Source organism: Ambystoma mexicanum, chromosome 4p (genome assembly GCF_040938575.1).
Source record: "Ambystoma mexicanum isolate Mex_15411 chromosome 4p, UKY_AmexF1_1, whole genome shotgun sequence".
In the NCBI taxonomy this organism is placed as follows: domain Eukaryota; kingdom Metazoa; phylum Chordata; class Amphibia; order Caudata; family Ambystomatidae; genus Ambystoma; species Ambystoma mexicanum.
In genome coordinates, this window is record NC_090927.1 from 607,093,615 (window position 1) to 607,115,394 (window position 21,780).

Consider the following 21,780-nt stretch of genomic DNA (forward strand, 5'->3'; position numbering starts at 1 on the left):
GTTCTCCCATACGTGTTACACTTGGAGGAAGGGGGCCTGGCGTGGTCATCCATTAAGGTGCATTTGGCTGCGATTTCTAGGTTCACGAGAAAGCGCCATGCTGCTCCTCTGTTTGGTGGAACATTTTCTGAAGAGGTTGTTTTGGACATTCCCTCCGGTGAAGAAGTTTGCACCAGTATGGAGCCTTAACGTGGTTCTGTAGGCTTTGATGAAACCTCCTTTTGAACCCATGTCGACGGCTCCCTTGAAGTTCCTCTCATGGAAAGTGGATTTTCTGGTGGCGTTTACCTCGGCCAGGCGGGTGTCTGAATTGCAAGCTCTGGTCAATGACCCGCCTTACCTAAGATTTATGAAGGACAAGGGTCTCCTGGCCACTAACCCGCACTTTATCCCAAAAGTGCCATCAGCATTTCACAAACTTGCCTCTATTGCGTTAGCCTCGTTTTTTGCTAATGCATCCACGCCAGCGGAAAGGGCCCTGCATTCTCTGGACGTTAAGAGGGCCCTAAAGTTTTATCTGAATCGCACACAGGACTTCAGGAAGTCACAACAGCTGTTTGTGGTGTATGGGCCGTCCAACAAGGGGCAGGCCATCTCCAAGCAAGGGCTTTCCTGCTGGGTTTCCTCTACAATTTAGTTTTGTCATGCAAAAGCTGGCATGCCTCTGAGTGGTGCTCCGAAGGTTCATTCTACGCGGTCCACGTCGGCGGCGTTGTGGTCTGGGATACCGCTAGACATTTGCCAGGCAGCCTCCTGGCCGGTGCCGCATATCTTCACCAGGCATTACTGTCTGGGGCAGCAATATGTGGAAGATGTGCAGGTGGGGCGTGCAGTCCTTCAACGCCTGTTTATATAAGGCAGGCCCCGCAGCTTTGGGGGGTTTTCTATGTGCTTTATCACTTGATGGGTTTGTTGTCTTATGAGTGTGATTGAGTATTGTTTGTTGGTTTGCCTGTGACACACCGCCACACATTGGTTGTACTGCTATGTAATCTATTAACAGCATGTGAATCCATGAAAGATCCAATGCTGGAGAACGGAGTAGTTTCTTACCTGTAACTCCATTTCTCCAGCATTGGTATCTTTCATGGATTCATACGCGCCCGCCGGCCACCCCTGCAGGCAAACCTGGTTTCGGGTTCCCTCTACTTTGGAGGCGAAAATCTGAAGGGAAGCCACGGGGCGGTGCTATTTATACCAGGCGTCCTATTGTTGGGGCCTAAAGCACCCAAAAAGGACATTGATGGGACACTAAAGTGTCGAATTTTTCCATAGGAAAACGGTAGGTTAAAGTTACCGAGGTTTCACAGCCTAACAACGGGGAAATATTCACAGCATGTGAATCCATGCAAGATACCAAAGCTGGCGAAATGGAGCTACAGCTAAGAAACTACTCCCTTACTACTCGCATTTTAAATGTATTCGTTTGTGGGTGCTGGGCCCATCTGTTCAGCTGACTCCATTCCCTAGTGTCAGTTTGTACTTGATGTCTACCACCTTTCTATCCTAACCTTATGCTTTCATGAAAACATTTTGTAACTTTTTTCAACTCCCACCATTTCACACTGGTAAGGTGATCCGTGAGCCTCTGGTTAGGGCTAGCGCTAAGCAAAAATTCCTGGTTCTTAAACTGGATGAGCTATTCATTTATATACCCCAGACCTAAGGTCCTACCCAAAGCGACCCAGACATTTGAAAATGTATATTTTTTGGGGACGATTTTAACTAGCATCTTGATAATCTTTTGCACTGCTTAAGCCTTCTGTAAAATCATTCCAAACAACATTCATAAAGTTTGCTTCCATTTTATTGGCAACTCAGACACTTAAGGCGCCTGGAGTTTAAAACTTCAGCTGACAAATGTACATTTTCCCCCCAATTCTGATCTTTGCATAGATTTTACTACATATGCCTTAGCAAAAACTTAGTATAAGACTTGTTCATTACCCAAAGTTGATCTTGGTTACATATACTTATTTTTTTCCACACACCAGTCCGTTACCATTGATTGGGTTGGTGTTCGAACAAAAGGCAATAGATGGAGATTAAATATGTTTGCTTGGATATCTTTCCTTGTATTCAGTGTCTTCATCTGATGAGACTTTTTGAGCGGATTGGCAATGATGTGCCCTTCGCAAAAATCTGGGATTCTTAAAAGCTGTACTGGAGGTCACATTATGGTCTATGCTGCACATAAAACCAAAGCCTTGCAGGCTGAGAAGAAACAACAAGACAAAATTAAAAGTGAGGGGCAAGCTACTTTCGCACTTCTTGCTTGTTGAATTTCCAAAATCTCATCCAAACAAAGTTGAATTGAATAAATGCAGTTTGTTCAAACCTAAGTGGTGCTCTTTTGAAATTGAAATCTGATTATCCTGCAGGAAAGACTATGGAACAAACTACATTTAAAAAACAGAGATGAGGCCGAATGTTTGTCTATTAACTGGTTGAAAGTCCCACAAAAGACAGATTTTCAAGTTTTTATCATTTTTGTTGATTTGTCTGTGTAATACATTACATAGATTTACTATTACATAACCAGTCTGTCATGTAAAAACATTTCAAATTGTGTTCTCCGACATATTCCTCATCTTTTAATCACTTCGATATCCTGCTTGCAGCTTCAGAAACCGTTCACAGCAGAGGTTGCTGTGTGTCATCGCTGACCTTTTCCCTCGACTGCCTCCTTTCATCCTCGACTATAACGTCAGCTTCAGTATAAATGACACGCACCGCGCCTGTTGCCTCCGTTCCATTTTTCCGCATAGCTGCTACGAAACGGTTCACTCTGTTCACTTCAAACTGTATACTCAAGTTTACTTGATGACAATCCTGAAGACGGGACTTAAAAGATGTTCTGATTGCGGTTCCAAGATGTTAACTGATCCATAGTGGGTATGTCTTTGGTGTTTGGGAACGGGTCACAAAGTCGATGACTGTGGCTCCTGTCAGTCAATGACAGTGAAGGCATTAAAAGAGAGGAAGGCGGAACTCGTCCTGGGCAGGCTTTCCCCCAAGACCACCCTGTCGAAAGTAAGATATTCGGAGGACAAGAGTTTGAGAGAGGTTTCTCCTCGCTGGGCCAAGAAACGCAGCAATCATGTGAAGCATTCCAGGTTGAGATCTCGTCACACTTTAGTCCTCTAGGAAATCCAGGAAGAGGCACCATTGATCTCGGACGACCTCTTCAAAATCCTCGCCCAATGGAAAACTGATAAGCTTCCAGAAAGACTGCTTCCAAGTAGAGTTGGAAGAATTCTGACAAAAATGTTTGATTTAAGAAGGTGGCAACACCAACCCAAACGGAAAACTCTAAAAGCTGAATCGGGCCGACTTGGTGGCCATTAAAACCTCTATTTACACGTCCAAGAACCTAGACACACAGGTCTCCAAGGTTCCTCAAGCGCCACTTGTGGTCTAGACACCTCGAGTAATAGCAAAGGTGACTTCATCTAAACTGGGGTCGACGTTTTAGAAGCCTTCGACATCCTCATTGAGCCCAATATATATAAGCCAAGTCTATGAGCTCGATTTATGAAGAGGAGAGACCATTATTTGGGTTTGGTCTAGGTTAAGGCACACCTTGTGTCCCAGAAGAGCTCATCCCAGAAGAATCGAGGATGAGGGACTTGGTTGACACCGTTAAAGATGCTAGTGGGCTAGACACTTCCCAAGAGGTGGATTTGGATTCACCTGAAGCATCTAGACATGCTGATGCATCATACAGAGCTGTCATGTCCAAGGTCATTGAATATCTTGGCTGCGGTAGAGCTGCTGCAGAATTTGAACAGGATGTATTGATCAAGGTCCTGCAAAGGATCCCATCCTTCCATTCCACACTGCAGTAAAAAAATAGAGTTCTGGGAAATTGGAAAAAAACAGTGAATGAAGACCTCAATAAAGTATATACCCTCCTCTACTGATCCAGAGTTTCTTTCAAAACATGCAAGTCTGGAGAGCTTGATGGTACAAGCAGCCACATCAACTTCCAAAGGTGCAGCGTAGGCAACGATTCTGCCAGATGGCAATGACAAAAGAGTAGATGCCCTGGGGAAGAGTGTTCTCTGGAGGGAGCATGGCATTAAAATTAGTTAATGCCACGTTTGCTCTTCTGGGACACCAGGTGTGCCTTAATCTAGACCAAACACGAATAATGGGCTCTCCTCCTCCTCTTCATGAATTGAGCTCATAGACTTGCGAATGTTTTTCTTGGACTATGGCTTATAAGCTTTATATGGGCTCAATGAGGATGTCGAAGGCTTCTACAACATTGACCCCAGTTTAGATGAAGTCAGCTTTGCTTTTACTGGAGTGCATGTTTTCTTTCCTACACACCAGTGAAAAAATTCCTGCCGTAGTGGAGCCTCAGTACAGTGCTAACTGGGTTCATGAATCCCCCTTTCAAGGCTCTAGCTACAGCACATATCAAATAGATCTCCTACAAAGTATCTTCTTCATTGGCCATCGTCTCTTTCAGGAGAATTTTGGAGCTGCAATCACTAACAATCAATGACCCTTAGCTCTGTTTTACTAAGGACAAGGTGATCCCAAAGACAAGCTTGCACTTTATCCGTAATGTGTTCAATGACTTCCACGTACATTTCACTATTGTGTTGCCCAATTTCTTTCAAAAAGCAACATCGTGAGTGGAGGTGGCTCTACACTCTCTAGATCTAAAGAGCCATGAAATTGTATCGAGATTGGACAGTGTCTTCCAGAGATGCACCACAGCTTTTTGGTCCATCAAACAAAGAAAAGACATCTCTAAACTAGGAATAGCCAGATGGGTCACATCCGCGATATCAAAATCCCCTTAAGGAAGACACTGAAAGCACCTGCACGCGCCCACTCGACCAGAGTGACAGGGGTGTTGGCTGCCATGTGGTTGGGTGTCCCACTAACAGACCTATGCAGAGGTGCTACCTGGGCAGTCTGGCATACATTCACAAGGCACTATTGCATAGACAGGACACAGTGGAGGCCAGAGTCAGGAGAGCCATCCTTCAGTGCCTGTTCCAGTAAGGTAGGCCTTTATCCTTCACACACTCATATTGTATGGTCAACTGCTATGTGTTCCATTCAAAGCATGTAAATCTATGTAAGATCCAATGCTGGAGAAGGAGCAAGTTGCTTCCCTGCAACTCCTTTTCTCCAGCATTGGTATCTTTCATAGATTCACGTGTGCCCTCCTCCACCCTAGGTATAAAGGCTACACTGCAAATAATCATGCTGCGGGTTAAAATCTGGAGATGACCTCGAGGGGTGGAGTTAGGTACTTGACGTCCCATTGGTTGGGGTAAATGCACCCATAAGGAGGTGGACAAGACTACAAAACAATTCTGTTTTTTCTTTATATAACAAAGTAGGAAGTGTGAAACTGAGAATTCCCAGCCTGATGACGGGGACTATTCAAAGCATGCAAATCTGTGAAAGCTATCCATGCTGGAAAACAGAAGTTACAGGTAAGCAACTTACTCCGTACTTCTTCCTTCCCTCTCAAATCTTTTGACAAGATCTGGATCGGCTCTCGCCTTAACTTGTTAAGATTAGCAGCTTTATGTATTAAAACGCCTCATGTGTGCCTTGAATGCGTTCCAGCGAGTCAGCTCGGCAACCTCACCAGCGGGTTATTCACAAAATGGTCCATGATTTCCTCCCCTAATGCTTTACGAACATCCAGGTCGTTTATCAGCGTGGGATAGAGCTTCAACTGCTTAGGTCCGGGCTTCTGGGATGTAAGTTTGAGGCAGCAGTTGAATTTGGCCAGTTGCCTGAATTACTAAGGGAGGGCTGTACTTAAGTTATTGACAAAACCTGAGAAATATGAGCAAGACCCTGCGTCATATGGGCCATTGTCATTTGTAAATGTCTATGCTAAAATGTTCATTAAGGTTTTGGCGGGAAGGCCGGCTGGAGTTTTTGTTTGTTTATTTTATTTATAATGCGCGCCAGACCTGTAGGTATTCGGGCGCAAAAAGCATAAAGAGGGTTGTTCAGCTTAGGTTACAATGCTGTAAAAGTATATGTTAAAATGGATTACATTACAATACGTTAGAGTACAATACTGTGTGGCGTCATGCAGTTTAAACATATTAGGCAAAAAGCATCAAGAACATTATATACAATAAATACAGACAGTGGAAAATGGTGTGGGATGGGAATGGTCACGGTCAGATGTTGTTTTCCTTGATCCAGTGGATAAGGTTGGATCTAAAGCGTGGGTAGGGTAGGCCTTCCCTTAAGGTAGGTGGGAGTGAGTTCCAGTTCTGGGCGGCTTTAACCGGGAAACTACTTCCACCTGTTTTTATGCGTTTGAATCTGGGCACTACGAGAAGGTTGGCGGTGGCTGTTCTTGAAGGGCAGTTGGAGGATTGTTTCAAGAATCTGGAAGTAAGGTATTGTGGGGCGGCCTGGTGTAGGCATTTGTGTGTCAGGGAAACCGTTTTGAGGAAGATTTTGTCTCTTATGGAGAGCCAATTGAAGGATCTTTTAAGGTCAGATATGTGGGCTTTCTTGGGAGTATTTAGGGCTGCTCTCAGGGCATTGTTTTGTAAGATCTGAATCTTAATGGTAATGTATTTATTGCTCCCTGCATATAGGGCATTGCAATAGTCCAATTTCGATAGTACAAGGGCTCTTGCTAGGGTGATACAGTTGTTAGGTGAAAGGAAGGGCTTAGCTGCTCTAATTAGCTTACAGGTATAAGCAGTAGCTGATGCCATAGTTTACTTGTTTTTTGAAGGTGAGAGTAGAATCCAAGGGTTTTGACTTCCTTGGCTATTGTGATGAAGTTATTGTCTATTATGAAATTCGAGTAGAATTTCAGGGGAGAGTACTCTATAAATTAGTACATGTTGACCAATGTGGTTTCATCCTGCAGTGAAACACTGATATGAACCTGACAATGCTGTTCCTGTTATAACGAATACACAGACGTCCTTGGGAGGGAGGGAGGACGGGAGGGAGAGAGAGACTCTCTCTTACTTGCTCACAGACTTATACTGAAGAGAAGCAGGACGAGCTGCATCCTATGGCAAAGAGGAACGTAGTGAAACTCAAAAAAGAAAGGAGAGAAGCTGAGGTGGACGCGCGGCATCTTTGAGAGTGAGAGCTTAAGAAGTGCTGTGACCTCAATCGAGTAGAGGGGGCGCTGTGGGTCTGTCAATGACACTGATACCATTTCCTTTGATTCAACACGAAACGTGTCAGCAAACGAGATACTGGGGAGATCGTGTTGGAAACCAAGGGAATTACGAGAGGCCAACCTGACAAGTGGAAGAGAAGGTCCCAACCAGGCGAAAGCCCGGTGACGCTATCCCCAAGCCCGACTTGTAAACAGGAAAGCCGGAGACCCAGGAGGCAGAGTGAAGCTCATTACTGGAACACTCCTGCTTGCCCCAGTTGACCTGAGATATTGGCATTGAATGAAGAGAGCGAGAATCTTTACTGGAGCGCTCATACTTGTCCCAGTCAAGAGAAAGCGTTTACATGGAATAATACTTTCTGCAAGGTTTACAATCCAAAGGTTCAAGGAGAAAACTTTGAGAGATGACTAAAGAGGAAATGCTGTGAAAGGGGAAAACCGGAGGAGCAAATTGAAACGAAATAATAAGAGCCAAACCCACAGTGAAGCCAAAGGTTGTGAAATAAGATTGAGAACCCAAGAAGTTGAGGGAGAAGTTTTAGGTGTTGGATAAAATTGCCCTATGACAGGAAAAGGATACATACTAAAACGAGAGAAAGGAAGGAATAAGAGAGAGGATAGACAACTTGAAGAACCTAATATCAGAACTACTGTGTGACTTAATAAAAGTAGTTCCCAGAACTAATTGGCTTACAGGAGAAGAGTCGTTCTACTGGTTTGTGTTGCCATAACAGCGATTGGGTTAGAATAGGTTAGTTTGGACAGTAGACTGATTCTGATTTGGACTCTCACTGACAAGCACCTTAGTTCGAGGGGATTGGGTCCTCCGACGTATTCCATATCTATGGCAGGTAATGTCTACAGCTTTGCTGCTTCGGAAAATTTCCTGCGTCGATGACGTCGATGCGCCGTCCCCGAGGACCTCCTCTGACGGCCGACGTCACCCGATGTGATAAGTAGGACACACGATGCCCGTAGCCTCAGTTCCGTTTTTTCCGTGAACGTGTTTGCTTCGTGAATCTCGGTACACCTTGACTCTTTGGAGTTTGTTTTGTTCTTCTCGGTTCTTTGAACCTGTTCGGTTTTTGTGAAAAAAGCCTGTTCGCGACGATGTCTACCTCGTCTTCCACCCCGCGTCCGGGCATCAAGAAATGTGGGGACTGTGGGTCCAAGATGTCGGTCACAGACTCGCACAACGCCTGCCTCTGGTGCCTCGGGGAGGCCCACGATACCGATGACTGTGTCGACTGCCAGTCGCTCACGGCCAATGCCTTGCGGGAGCGCAAGAAGTTGTCGGTAGGTCGGGTGTCTAAGCCCCGGAAGTCGAGGTCTACGGGGCTTTTGACGGATGACTCGAGAGGCGACTCTCCGCATCATCGTCGGAAGTCCAGTGGGTCTCCTTCCAGGAGTCGGTCTCGCCACTCCTCTGCCTCTTTGAGGCATTCCCGGAAGCGCCGGCATCGGTCGCCTTCCCCGTCCTCTTCCGAGGACTCCGCCCGTCGGCGGGTCGGTTATCCCACCATGCAAGCGACACCGGAGGAATGGGCTTCCTTTGGGAAGAAAATGTTGGCGATTCTCGAATCGCAGGGCAACGGTCCGTCTGCGCCTCTGAGTGGGGTCGGTTGGCACTGGTCGAGAGACACCGCCCGTACGCCTTCGGGCTCGTGTGGTCGGCACGGCTCACGGGAGAGGTCCCACTCGGACAAGGGTAGCTGTTCTCGCCATGCCCGTTCCAGGTCCCGGTCCTCAACGCGCTCGAGACCACGTGATCCTGTGCCGTCTTCGAGGAAGACTTCGACGCCTGTGGCGCCGAGGTCGTCGACGATCTCTCCCTCTCGAGGCTCCGGCTCCGAGGGGGCCGTCGACGCTGTCGGCACCTAGATCGTCGAGAGACATGCTCGGAGCTCCAGCTTCGAGGCCTGTGTCGACGCCGTCGATGCTGGCGGCGCTGCAGCTGACGTCTACGCCCATTCACTCGACGCCTTTCGAGGCAGTGATGTCGGAGGGGCCCCGTGGTACGGGGTTAGCCCCTAGAAAGGCTCTGGTTAAGGTCAGGCATAGCTTTGATCCCCAGGTGTCTTCCTCTCACCGCCTGGAGTACATTTCAGAGGGTGATGAAGGCTCTGATGAAGGCTTGGTTCCGGTTACGGTGCCAGATGAGCTTCTCTCGGGCCATAGCCAGTTTGATGACCTGAGGCAGTCACTGCATGATGCCAGTGGACTGGACACCTCTTCGGAGGTGGAGTTTTGTAGGCCGCAGCCTGGCACTCATGCCGATTCTTCATACCGGCGCCCCATGTCTCGGGTCACCGAGTACTTGGGATGGTCGGCTCCCCCAGGGGAGTTCGTTCAGGATGATCTCACGGACATCCTTGATCTTGGTCCCCCCCACTGACCCGGTTCTGCCGTTTCATATGGCTCTGCAGAGAAGGGTGGCGGTGGCTTGGACTGCTCCGGAGAGTCTCCCGGCAGTGGGCAAGTCTTTGTCGCGAAAATACCGTCCAGCCTGTAGCGACCCCTGCTACTTGTCCAGGCACCCCACTTTGGAGAGTTTGGTGGTGCAGGCGGCTACGGCCCCGGCAAAGCAGGCGTTGTATCCTACCATCCCTCCGGATAGGGACGACAAACGTTTTGACGGCTGGGCGAAGAAAGTGTTTTCTTCAGGGGGTATGGCGCTTCAGGCAGCCAACTCCGTATGTGCCTTGTCTCGTTTCACACACTCTGTGGAACTGTGTTGCATTAGCGGCTGAACATATTCCCAAAGGGGAAGAACGGGATGGTTTCCTTGCTATGGTTCAGGATGGCAAGGATGCCATGTGTGAGGCCGTTCAGTCGGGTTTGGACATGGCAGATTGTGTCAGCCGGTCCATGGCGGCGAGCACCGTAATACGCAGGTTTGCGTGGTTGCGGAAGTCTGGGGTCGCTCCTGATGTGCAGTCCCGGCTCCTCAACATGCCCTTTGACGGTGAACATCTTTTTGGCAGCAAGGCTGACGAGAGCCTTGAGAGGTTGCAGACCTGCAAAGCTGCAGCGAAGTCGTTGGGCGCTGCAGTTCGACAACCTCCGCCTTTTCGTCCTAGGGGACAACTATGGAGGGGAGGTTCCTTTCGCTATTACTCGTCCTTCAGTAAAGCGAGAGGAGCTGTCGGAGGCCACCATAAGAGTGCCAGAGGTGGAAAACGGGGTACTCGAGGTGCCAAGGCCGCTCGGGCAGTTGCCTCTTTGCCCTCAGGCAACGCCGCAGCTGCTACCACTCAGTCATGAGGCCAGGTCCCATGGTTCGCTGGTTGGGGGAAGGCTGGCACAGCATCTTGGAGAGTGGCGTGCCATTACTTCAGATGTGTGGGTTCGGGAGATCATAACCCACGGCTACTGTCTTCCTTTTCGGCAGAGGCCTCACGACAATCCACCTGGGGACCTCTTTGAGAGCCCGGATCCGCTCCTTGCGCAGGAAATTCAAGCCCTGCTGGAGAAAGGCGCCATAGAACTGGTGTCTGTATCGGAGAGGAACAAGGGATGGTATTCCCCTTATTTTTTGATTTCGAAGAAAGACGGGGGATTGAGACCCATCATGGACTTGCGCGGTTTGAAAAAACTCCTCAGGAAGGACAAGTTCAAGATGGTTACTCTCTCTCAAGTCCTCCAGGCCCTTCAACTTCAGGACTGGTTGGTGTCTCTCGACCTCAAGGACGCTTACTTCCATGTGCCGATCCATCCCAAGCACAAGAGGTACCTGAGGTTCGCGGTTGGCGACTCGCACTTTTAGTTTCGGGTCCTGCCGTTCGGATTGACCGCCGCCCTGAGGGTTTTCACCAATCTCATGGTGGTGGTGGCAGCGCATCTCAGGAAAGGGGAGATTCACGTCTACCCCTACCTGGACGATTGGTTGATCAGGGGGAGCTCTCCCGAGCAAGTCCTGGATCATCTGTCTGTCACCTGCCACTCCCTTCACAAGCTGGGCTTCTCCCTCAATTTAAAGAAGTCCCATTTGACCCTAACACAGCGGCTCCAGTATATCGGAGCAGTGCTCGACACATCCCTGGGGCAGTGTTTTCCTCCCCAGGTGAAGGCTCTTTACATTCAGCAGATGGTGCACAAGTTTCAACTTGCCCAGACTCTCCCAGCGTCCCGAGTTCTTGAGACTGCTCGGCCTCATGGCATCCTGCATTCTTCTGGTGCCAGAGGCTCGTCTGAGGATGAGATCTTTGCAGTGGGCAATCAAGCTCCAGTGGTCTCAGTCCTCTGGCAGGATGTCGGACCCTGTTCAGGTGCCGCCCTCGGTCACCCAGGACCTTCTGTGGTGGGCTGTCGAAGGCAATCTGATGAAGGGGGCCCCATTTTGGCTGCCCTGGCCGGAGGTGACGATCGTGACGGACGCATCCCTCACGGGATGGGGAGCTCATGCCAACGAGTTGACAGTCAGCGGTCGTTGGTCTTCGTCGGAGTCCAGACTCCATATCAATCTGTTGGAGCTGAGGGCGGTCATGCTTGCCCTGAAGGCTCTTCTGCCGACTGTTCGAGGAAAGAGTGTCCTGGTTCTAACGGACAACACGGTGGCCATGCACTACCTCAACAAAAAGGGCGGGGGGCAGGGTTACTTCGTCTGTGCAGGGAGGCGAAGCAGCTCGAGTACTGAGCCATCCAGCAGGAAGTTTCGATCTCGGCTGTTCATCTGGCCGGAGACGACAACGAGACGGCCGACGCTCTGAGCAGGCAGAGCACGATCTCTCACGAGTGGGAGCTGGCTCAGGAGATTCTCCTGGAGATCTTTGCCCTTTGGGGGACCTCTCAAGTGAATCTCTTCGCCTCCAGTGTCAACCGGAAATGCGAGAGGTTCTGCTCGCGGGAATTTCCTCCAAAAGGAGCCTTGGGAGACGCGTTCGTGGTGGAGTGGTCATTCCCACTGCTGTAGGCGTTTCCTCCAGTCCCTGTCATCCCGCAAGTACTGCAGAGGTTACGGAGGTTCGGTTCCTGGATGATCCTCATTGCTCCGGCGTGGGAGGGGGGGTCAGGTTCTCCATCCAGAGGTCAGATCCCTCAACCTTCACGCTTGGCTTCTGAAAGGTTGAGGTATAAGGATTGGGACCTCCCTGAAGACGTGATGGAGATGTTGCTCTCGGCCAGGCGTCCGGCAACAAAGTCTCTGTACCGTTGCCGTTGGAGAAAGTTCTGCGACTGGTGCAGAGAAAAGAATGTGGATCCTTTTGAGTGTGACATTCCCATAGTTCTGTCTTTTTTGCTTTCCTTGGCCCACAGGGGCTTGCAAGTGGGGACCATTAAAGGTTACCTGGCGGCGCTGTCCATATTTAAGCGCTCGTCTGAAGAATGTTCCTATTTTAAGATTCCTTTTAATGTCTCAGTTTTTGAAAGGGCTCACTAATGTGTTCCCTCCGTCACCTTTTCTGGTGCCCGGTTGGAATTTGAACCTTGTTCTTAAGTTTCTTATGGGTGCTCCGTTTGAGCCTTTGCATTCTTGCCCTTTGAGACTGTTAACTCTTTGGTTGCAGTTACTTCCGCTCGCAGAGTGAGTGAGTTACAGGCCCTTTCAGTTAAGCCACCCTTCACTGTGTTTCATAAGGACAGGGTTGTCCTTAGAGTTCGTCCTTCCTTTCTTCCGAAGGTGGTTTCGGAATTTCATTTGAGCCAGAAGGTTGTTCTTCCGGCGTTCTATCCTCCTCCACATCCTGGTAAGGAAGAGGAGAGGCTCCATAGGCTTGATCCTAGGAGAGCGTTGAGCTTTTATATTTCGCGCATGTCCCGGGTCAGAGTGGACGATCAACATTTCATTGGTTACGCTGGAAAGCGTTTGGGACAAGCTGTGACGAAACGGACTGTCTTGTTGGATTATTTTAGCTATCTGAGTATTACCGCTTGGCGTTGAAGGACCCTCCGGCTGGCTTGCGGGCCCATTCTACCAGGGTAGTGGCTGCGTCTACTGCCCTGCAGAGGGGTGTCCCTATTCGTCACATCTGTGATGCAGCCACCTGGGCTTCGGTACATACTTTTGTACGTCACTACTCCCTCGATTCCATCCGAGGGCAGGATCTGGCCTTTGGCAAGGCAGTCCTTTATTCCGCAATTTGATTGGGCATGCTAAATTTGTGTTCTAAATTCTTTTCCCACCTCCTTTCTTGGTACTGCTTTGGGAGTCTGTCATAGATATGGAATATGTCGGAGGACCCAATCCCCTCGAAGAACAAGTTACTCTTACCTGGTAACGTTCTTTCTATGGGATGGTCCGATGACGTATTCCATATCGCTCCCTCCCTACCTTCCCCGCTGCAGAATTTCTTATGCGATTGCAGCTTGCGTTCCGCAAGGCCTTGTGTGTCTAACTGGCAGAAAACTGGTGTCACACGTTCTGGGGGAAAAAACTACAACTGAGGCTACGGGCGTCGAGCGTCCTACTTATCACATCGGGTGACGTCGGGGGAGGTCCTCGGGGACCGCACATCGACGTCATTGACGCAGACGCCGAAACTTTTCCGAAGCAGCACAGCTGTGGACATTACCTGTCATAGATCTGGAATACGTCGTCGGACCATCCCATCGAAAGAAAGTTACCAGGTAAGAGAGTAACTTGTTCTTCTGTTAGGTAGGGAAAAACCTTGGCGTAGGGAGAGATGGGTGTTTCTTCTTTTCAGTTAATAAAAATCATCAGTGAGCTGGAAAGTAGAGTCTGTGTCCTTCTTCTGACCTGTCACAACCCATCTAAAAATAGATGTTGTTAAACACGGCCCCATTGCTAGAGTGAAGATAATTGGTGTTCTATTGCAGAGGTGTCCGATACAGGGGCAAATGCGGCAGGGGAGTCCCCGATCACTGCATCTTCTTGCTCTGATAGAGTAGTTGGTACAAGTGCTATGCAAGGGATTACTAGAGAAGGGGATGATGATTGACTGCACCAGTCTTGTTGTGTAGCTATATGTCAATGACGTGTGATTGTTTGTTTGATCCCTTAACCTGTATTTCTCCAGATGTTTTATGCAATTTGGGGTTAATGGGGTTCAGCCTTAATCTGAATAAATATATAGACTATCCAGTAGTGGAATCGTTGACTATTCTTCCCCAGAGTGATTGGAGGCAGTGGAGGATCAGAAAGGCATGGATGCGGTAAAGGCATGTTCATAGTAAAATGAGGCCTATCTCTCCCTATAACTATGGGGTATTCCCAGCCTATCTTTCTAGCTACGGTACTCATCGGTCGGGATGAATGTCCAAAATCAAATCTGTCCTCTGACCCAATCCAAGCTATCTGACCCTACCACTGTTAGAACTAACTTAAGGTCAGAAGAATGTCTCCCTTTGATTGGTGCTCGTGTTTGTCACAAGTTTCTTCTCACTCTTCTTACTCCTTTCAGTAGACTATATGCAAATAGTCTCTTGTCGTCCACTTATCAAGTTCTGCACTACTTTTAAGGGACTAGTCCTGCCCTGGTCCTTATTCTTCCTTGTCCGCTTAAGTCTGTTCAGGTTCCTTTTCTCCCTATTGAAGGGTTCCTGAATCTCTGTTGCACTCTTTTCCTCTTTTATGGTGGTTCCAGTTACAATTTCCCCCATTTCCCAAGGTGCAGTTTCATGAGTTTGGCCTTCGTAGCTTCACAGGTTTGTTCTCCCCAAATGTCTTGTGCTCTTATCTTCGAGATATGGGTCAGCCTTCCCTTTTCACCAAAGTGATAAGCCTCCAATTTTATTTATTTCCCATGCTATGGTTTTCATATTTCTTATCTCTTTCCAACAGTTCTGTTTCACTAGATTCTTTCCAATAGTTTTGAGTCCCGCTTGGTTTGCCAATATTCCCATTCCCCTTTTACCTTCTGTTCAGGGGCAACGTTGACGGTACCAGCAGGCCCTTGGATTCTCTTTCCTTTTCGTTGCTGCTCCGCGCTTGTTCTTGTTAGGGAGAATTCTCTGTTGAGGCTAATTTTCCAAACCTAGTGAGTCCCCCAGCAGCTTTGCTGGATTTTTGGGGTTTATTTTTTCTCCTGCTAAGAGTGAGACTCTTTTTCTCCCACTCTTAGACATGATTTGAGATATCCTTTGACTTTGTAATGTGTTTTATGGGCTATGGGGTCTTTTACTCCATAGGGTTTCATGTGGTTTTTGGTAAGAGTGTTACACAGCACCCTCAGTGCAGTAACACAGGGGTGTCGTAGTGACCCCCAAACATAGACTCCATACCCTGGGACTGACTACTGTCTCCCAGGGCATGTAAAGTCACCATTGGCTTTACTAGTCTTAAATTGGGCACAGGACCAGTACAAACCATCATATTGTGGAAGTACTGGTAGGGGTAATTAGATTGCCCCTGGGTCTGTTTTTCGAGGGGGCACTGTGCAGTCCCCCCTCGAGTTTCTGGCTGGTGGCAGTGGTTACCATGCGAAATAATCCTTAAGAATATTTACCATGGGATTTTCCCATTCATTTTAAACGCACCACTTTTTGGTGCAATGTTAAAGATACCACTAGGTTATTTATTTAATATTTATTCCCCGGTTGGGTCTTTTTGCCAGGACTCGGTTTTAAAATGGCGTTTGTGTTTGCCTCTGTAACTGCAACCCAAGTCGAGCCCTTTGTTCCACTTTTTGGCGGGCTTCTACACAGAAGCCTCCAAAAGTGGTGCCACTCTGTCTGGGTCTACAGGATGTGTGGGAGAGGGGGTTTAGGCACCCTGGACTGAGTTGCCTCGGCAACTCAAGTCGCAGTCTTGTGTGATTGGCCCAGTGGTGAGCCGCCCGGCTCACCACTTGGCATGTTTGAGTGACAGCTAGGACTGATGAATGGGGGTTTGCTGCATAAAAGCAGGGCTTTGGGGACTGGAACTTCAGACGTCGCCACAGGACCAAAGAATCCGAAGAGGGAGAAGCTGAGCCGACCTGCAACAACGACTCCACCGGTGGAGCCCTGCTGAACCGACTCACCACTTCTTCCAACGACAGAGGAGATCTTCATCCCGAAGAGTCTTCTTCCTTTGACTGGTGGGGATAACCAGTTTGCCTTTTTTAGCCTTCCCGGATCATCTCGTGGCCCCCTTGCCTGTGTCAAGCACCCCGGCAACCGGGATACCACGTTTTACCACTACCGCAAATAAAAGGGTAGTACCTTTTAACCCGAGAACTCTGCGGCTGGTTTCTTCCCTGGCAGTGCAACGACCTTCAGCTTTCCTCCACGTCGAGATCTTCTCTTCCTCTGGACGACGCTGCGACTTGCACCCACTGCCAGGAACAACTGCCCCCGCTGGAGGATTCTCTCCACTTTCAAGGTACTGTGTCCGCCTGGCCTCCCTCGCAACAGTCTGTGTGGGGTGTCTCGTAAATCCTCATCTTACCACTTGGGTTGGGCCTAGGCTGGCTAACTGAACTTTTCTGAGCTGAACTAATTCCTTTTTAAACTCTCTGCTTTAAAACTGTGTGATCTTGGGCACATTGGTGCTCTACTCTCTCTAAGAGGGAGCCGGGCCTCTGAACTTTTTGCTCACAAGTAGACTTTGACTTTCCTGCCTTGCTGAGTGCTCTAAAGTATTGTGTTGTGTGCTTTTCTAATTTCTGCCTTTTCCCTCCCTTTTTTGATAACTTATTGGAGTGCCATCTTTAGTTAAGCGCTCACCTCTGTCTGAAAATAAGTGGTGTTAACTAAAACTTGTCTAATAAGGAATAAGGGATGTATATATATTAATAGTGACTGTGGTTTGAACTTGCTTACAATAATAGTACTGGAGTGTTTCTAAGTGTGTCTTTAAATAAATAATGATATACTTTGATACCAAAGCTCTGGTCAGTGTTTGCTTGTGCTACTGTATTTTGGTACCTATCTTGTATACTCTATATACTGTCTAACTCTTCTTGAGAGAAGTCTGGCTGCTCAGCCACAGCTACCAGGTAAATCTGGGTGGTACAGACTGCTACCAATTGGGTTTACTGCCAACACCTGTAGTGTTAAGCCTTTTGCAGTGGTCCCTAAGGGAACTGCACAGGTTTCTGCCTAACAGTTCTCTACAGCGTCTCCTTCCTGGATGTGCCGTTCTCATCTTTGGGATGTCATGGGGATCGTGACTCAGGCTGGGAGCTGCTTACTCCCCTGGATGGTCTCGGCGCTGTTGTATGGGCAGACTGCCCACCACTCCTGATGCTGTATTCGCGCCACATCCGCTCTCTCATCCGCCTGACTTTTCTACTCTTGCACCTCGGTTGCTCAACGTTTATGGTTCTGCGCTGGAGTGGCTCTGTCGCACATTAACTCTGCATTCTCACAGTGCCCTGCCTTCTTCCACTCCATTACGCAGAGGGAGCTTACCCTGCATCTCTTGGGCCTTCACTTTCTCTGGGCCCCCCCCCTCTCTCTCTCACTGGTTAGTCCCTCACACCTTTTTAGCTTCCTCCTGGCAGTCCATTGGAGACTTTAATTTAAAGGGATATCTTAAATTTCTTGTTGTTCATAATATAACTTAACGTTCTCTTTCATGAGTTTATAACAATTTGGTATATAGTCCATGTAAGCTATCACTTGGAGGCCAACAGGGAGCTCCTCACGGGAACTGGAATCCTTTGTCCCCAAAGGGGCAGTCTCTCTGGTGGGGTCCCACTTGCCTCGACCCCTAGGGAAGGTGTTGCAAAGCGGGCTCACCTCCCTAGACTGGCGGGTCTCCCCCTTGGAGAGAAGGAACGAATTCCTTCAATTCATCGCAAGACATTTCCATATTTGGGCATATAGGTCGGTAGTGAATGGGATGAGGGATATGCTTTGTTTCTGGACAGCTGAGGACATCGATTAGTAGTATTGCTGTTTGTCTGCGTTTCCTGTTATCAGTCACGTGACGAGAAGCCTTGATAGGATTGCACTTCTCAGATCCCTGCATATTTTCCAGTCAGTGCCACAAATCATACTTCACCACTTTGGATGCATTACCTTAATGGTTGGTGTGGGGAGAGAAATCTATCAGAATTGCACAGTCAACCGTATATCCTACCTACAAGGAAGAGGAGGTTGGTTTGCCAGATTTTAGGGCATTTTGCAAGGCAGCACAAATGCAATACTTAGTGGTATGGCTTGTTGGAGCTAGTTCGGATTGGCACTCTCTGAAGGTCCAGAAAACTTTCCCGTTGCATTGCTGTGCGTTCCGTTTGTAACCATGGGAGTGGTGAAGGTGTTAGTCTATCTTAGTCCTAAGGGGTCTGTGGCATAAACCACCTCTGTGGCGGTATACAGAGACCTATATTTCCCAGAGATCCCACTGTACAGCAGTAGACCGTTGGACATGCTGCTCCTGCAATTTGGGGTAGCAAGACTGTTGGGCAGGTACATGAAGGTGGGTGTCTGATGCTTTTAGGGATAATTCTAAGGCAGTGGTCTTCCATCTGTGGGGCTGGCCCTCGTAGGGGGTGTGGGGGCGCTAAGCTCTAAGGAAAGTGATTACGGTGGCTGCTTCAAATGTAAAATATAGCAGATACGTGCATTTTGGGGGGGCTTGCAACACAATTTGTACTCAAGGGGGGCTTGGCGTAAAGTTTGAATACCACTGTTCTGAGGTATTGTATAGGGAGTGGAAAGTTGCAAAACCTTCCTGAAATATGCATCTATTGTCCCAGCAGCCAGAGAGACCTAGCTGTACTTTCCTACGTGCGCCCAGCTACATCCGTAAATGGTGTTCTCTCTGGCCTGGGTGTATCTCTGCACGGTATAAAGCAGATGGGCCTAAAACTTCTAAAGCGATATTGAGAGCGAAGGAGATATGGGGAGCTGTGCGGCTTGGTGGATCATGGTATGTGGTCTCATACACAAAGGAGGTTTCTCGCAATGCCCGGCTTGGATATATAAAATTATGCACTGGGCAAATCTGACCCCTTGTTTTATACATGGGGTTAATCGGAGGCTAGTCCATATTCCCTGCAAAGTAGTTTGGGTGGTGGTTTCTTCCATATCTTTTAGGTGCAAAGTTGTATCGAAAATCTGGGAATAGGTAGTAAATACCTGAAAATGCACACTGAACCCAAAATGCGTCTTCTGGGAGCATTGTCTAAAAAGAAAAGACACTTATTGGATTTATCTCGTTAGGCCCGACACCAGCCATGTGGCAAATGGCAATAATGTGGAAGGATCTCTGCTCAGCCAAGTTGACTATTGTGAAACGATTACAAAGGCAATGGGAGCCGAGTCAAGCAGGGACCCAGTTGTTTACGTTTGGCACACATTTGTTTATGCTCTTAATTATCGTTCAGACCTTGTGCCCTTTTAAAGGTTCTTGTTATGCTTGGATCTGTTGCCTGCTGAAGACAAAATGTTTGTCTGGGATGGCAGTGGCCCATTGCTGGGGCACACAAGGATGCAAATAACATGACGCCTGTTTGGTTAATTGCTATGACGTACACATGCCACATTGAACGTGTAGGTCATGTTTACTCTTGGCTCGCAATTCTGATGGAGTTGTTGGCCTGTTTATGGGTTCATTGCTTATTATCAACTTCTGGAGGGATATCATCTTTGATACTTGACCTGTTACCTAGTAGGTGGGGGAGGGCAACGTTTGAGTCTATTTTAGGGTATGCATCCAGTACACAATCTGACTTTCCAGGATTTATCCTACTGCACTTGTGATGGAGGTTGTCAAGTGCAATGTATATGGACGAGTTGTGTAGCAGGGGTAATGTGCTCACAAAATGAAATCAATGCTTGGATGAGATTTGGCTTCCTAGAGCACCTGGAGCTGGGGCTTTGTGAGAATGTGAAGCTAGTCTTACTATGGTGCAAGTTCACAACCTTTGCGTTTAAGGACTTTCCTGCTGTATTTGGGGTGCCTTTGCTCCTGGGTTCAGCAGGATTGTTTTCGCTCTTACTGCTCTCCCATTCCAAAAATGTAAACTGTAAGATGCAGCTTGTAAAATATAAATGGACACACCATCCTCTCCCTGTCGATTTTGGAACTGCATCTGAAGTGGACTGTTGTGCTTTGCAAAGCCATATGTGCTAGTGGACATTATAAATTAGATTTTTAAAGTTATCTTTATCACACTGAAGTAAATTGGTTGCAAACTTGTGCTTTCTATATTTTTTGTTTTCCCTAAATTAGTGAATATTTCTAAGTTTAGTTGGAGCATTAGGCTTTTGGGGAATGTTTCTTTATTTCTTTTGGCTATAACTGGCACATTGTGTTTTGTACAAATTAGAGCTTAATGGAGATGGTTTATAAAGTACGCGACCGGGCAGTCCTCATATACTGCAAACCAGTGTTGACTGTTAATGTCCTATAGTTTTCATATAGTAAACATTTGCAAAAGATATGTTGTCATACCGCTTTGGTTGCCCCCCCTGACCCACAATTTAGGCTGCATGTTTCCGAACAAATGATTTTCTTTCACTTTTTTCTTTTTATTATGGACATTTTATTTTCCCTGATGTAGGCTAACTGCATGGTATGCCCTACACTGTTGGAAGCTCATTCTTCTTTAATCTCTAACACGAGTTATTTTCTGCTTGTAGAGAAAAGTGAAACCTAAAGACTACATTGACCTGCAAAGGGATAGGGTTGCTTCAACCCTCGACCGTCTTCAACGCCAAGTTGAGGTGGAGAGAAGGGAGAAGGAAGCACGAAACAAAGATTTTTTGGTAAGGTAGTGACTGGATTCGCAAAAGGCTTTTTGTCATAAGTCTATTTAATATGTTATTTAAATGTCCTTTTTTAGTGGATTAACTTACTTCTGAAGAGTTTGGAGTCTGATTAGTCAACAGCAAATAATGTATGGCGTGATGTGTGCAGAATTCTTTGGCATCCTTGCAGGAGTTTTACATTGGCAGCATACACACTCTCATAAGTTAAAATGAACTCCTACCACACACAATGAAACCTTGATTTTGTGAGTACTTCCTCCCTCCTGTGGAAATGCATTGGTTATGAAAAAAAAATTGTGATGGCCTCGTTCTTGTTTTCTTTCCACTAGCCCCCTCCTGTATGGTCAGGGATCATAGGGCAAAATGCTTTGGTGGCCTTTCCAAACTCTGGGAGGCAAGATGCAGTTCATGTTAAAAGGTCTCCTAAAAACTGCATTAATACCTGAAACACTGGTGCCATTCATCAAGATGAAAATTTTTTCACTATTTTACTGCTTCAATGGCAAACAAGGTAATGACAAAACACTATTTCACTACAGTGGATAAATATTGGAAACGGTCATGTTAGGTTATTTGGCTTTTTAATACTGTGCGAATCTCAACCGTAGTGATTTTGAAAATAAAGTTGTGGCTTGTGTTTTTGCATGCAACTATTGCAGATCAACCGGGCATTGTGGAAGCAATGTTTCTTATCTCCGCTTGATCACATGAACACACTTGTGCCTTTCCTCGTTAGTCAAAATTCTGATCTTTTATAACCCGTCTGAACGCAAGTCCATTTTAAACAGTTTATGAAAATAAAACAGCTAATCACCTTATTTATTATGGGAGGACAATTAAGATATGTGCAGAGAAGGAGTAACCGATAAATCCGGGTGTGGTGTTGAGGGACTCCGGGGCAAATGCCTGGAGACTTGGTTAACACGTCACAGGCATGAATCCTGATGGGGCAGGCTCTGCCTCGATTTGTCCAGAGGTTGATGAAATACGGACCAATGAGTGTTGATTACCTTTTAAGCAGTTGAAGGTGATTA

At 47.4% G+C, this 21,780-nt stretch overlaps 1 protein-coding gene across 2 annotated transcripts in view; it reads left to right on the forward strand.

The window, feature by feature from the left end:
- The window catches only part of ZNF451 (zinc finger protein 451), a 1,463,718-nt gene that overhangs the window by 95,144 nt on the left and 1,346,794 nt on the right, over positions 1–21,780 (forward strand). For both annotated transcript variants that reach the window (XM_069606175.1, XM_069606176.1), the window contains exon 3: positions 20,618–20,743. In XM_069606175.1, the coding sequence (XP_069462276.1) occupies positions 20,618–20,743 (126 nt within the window). The remainder of the gene's footprint in view (positions 1–20,617; positions 20,744–21,780) is intronic.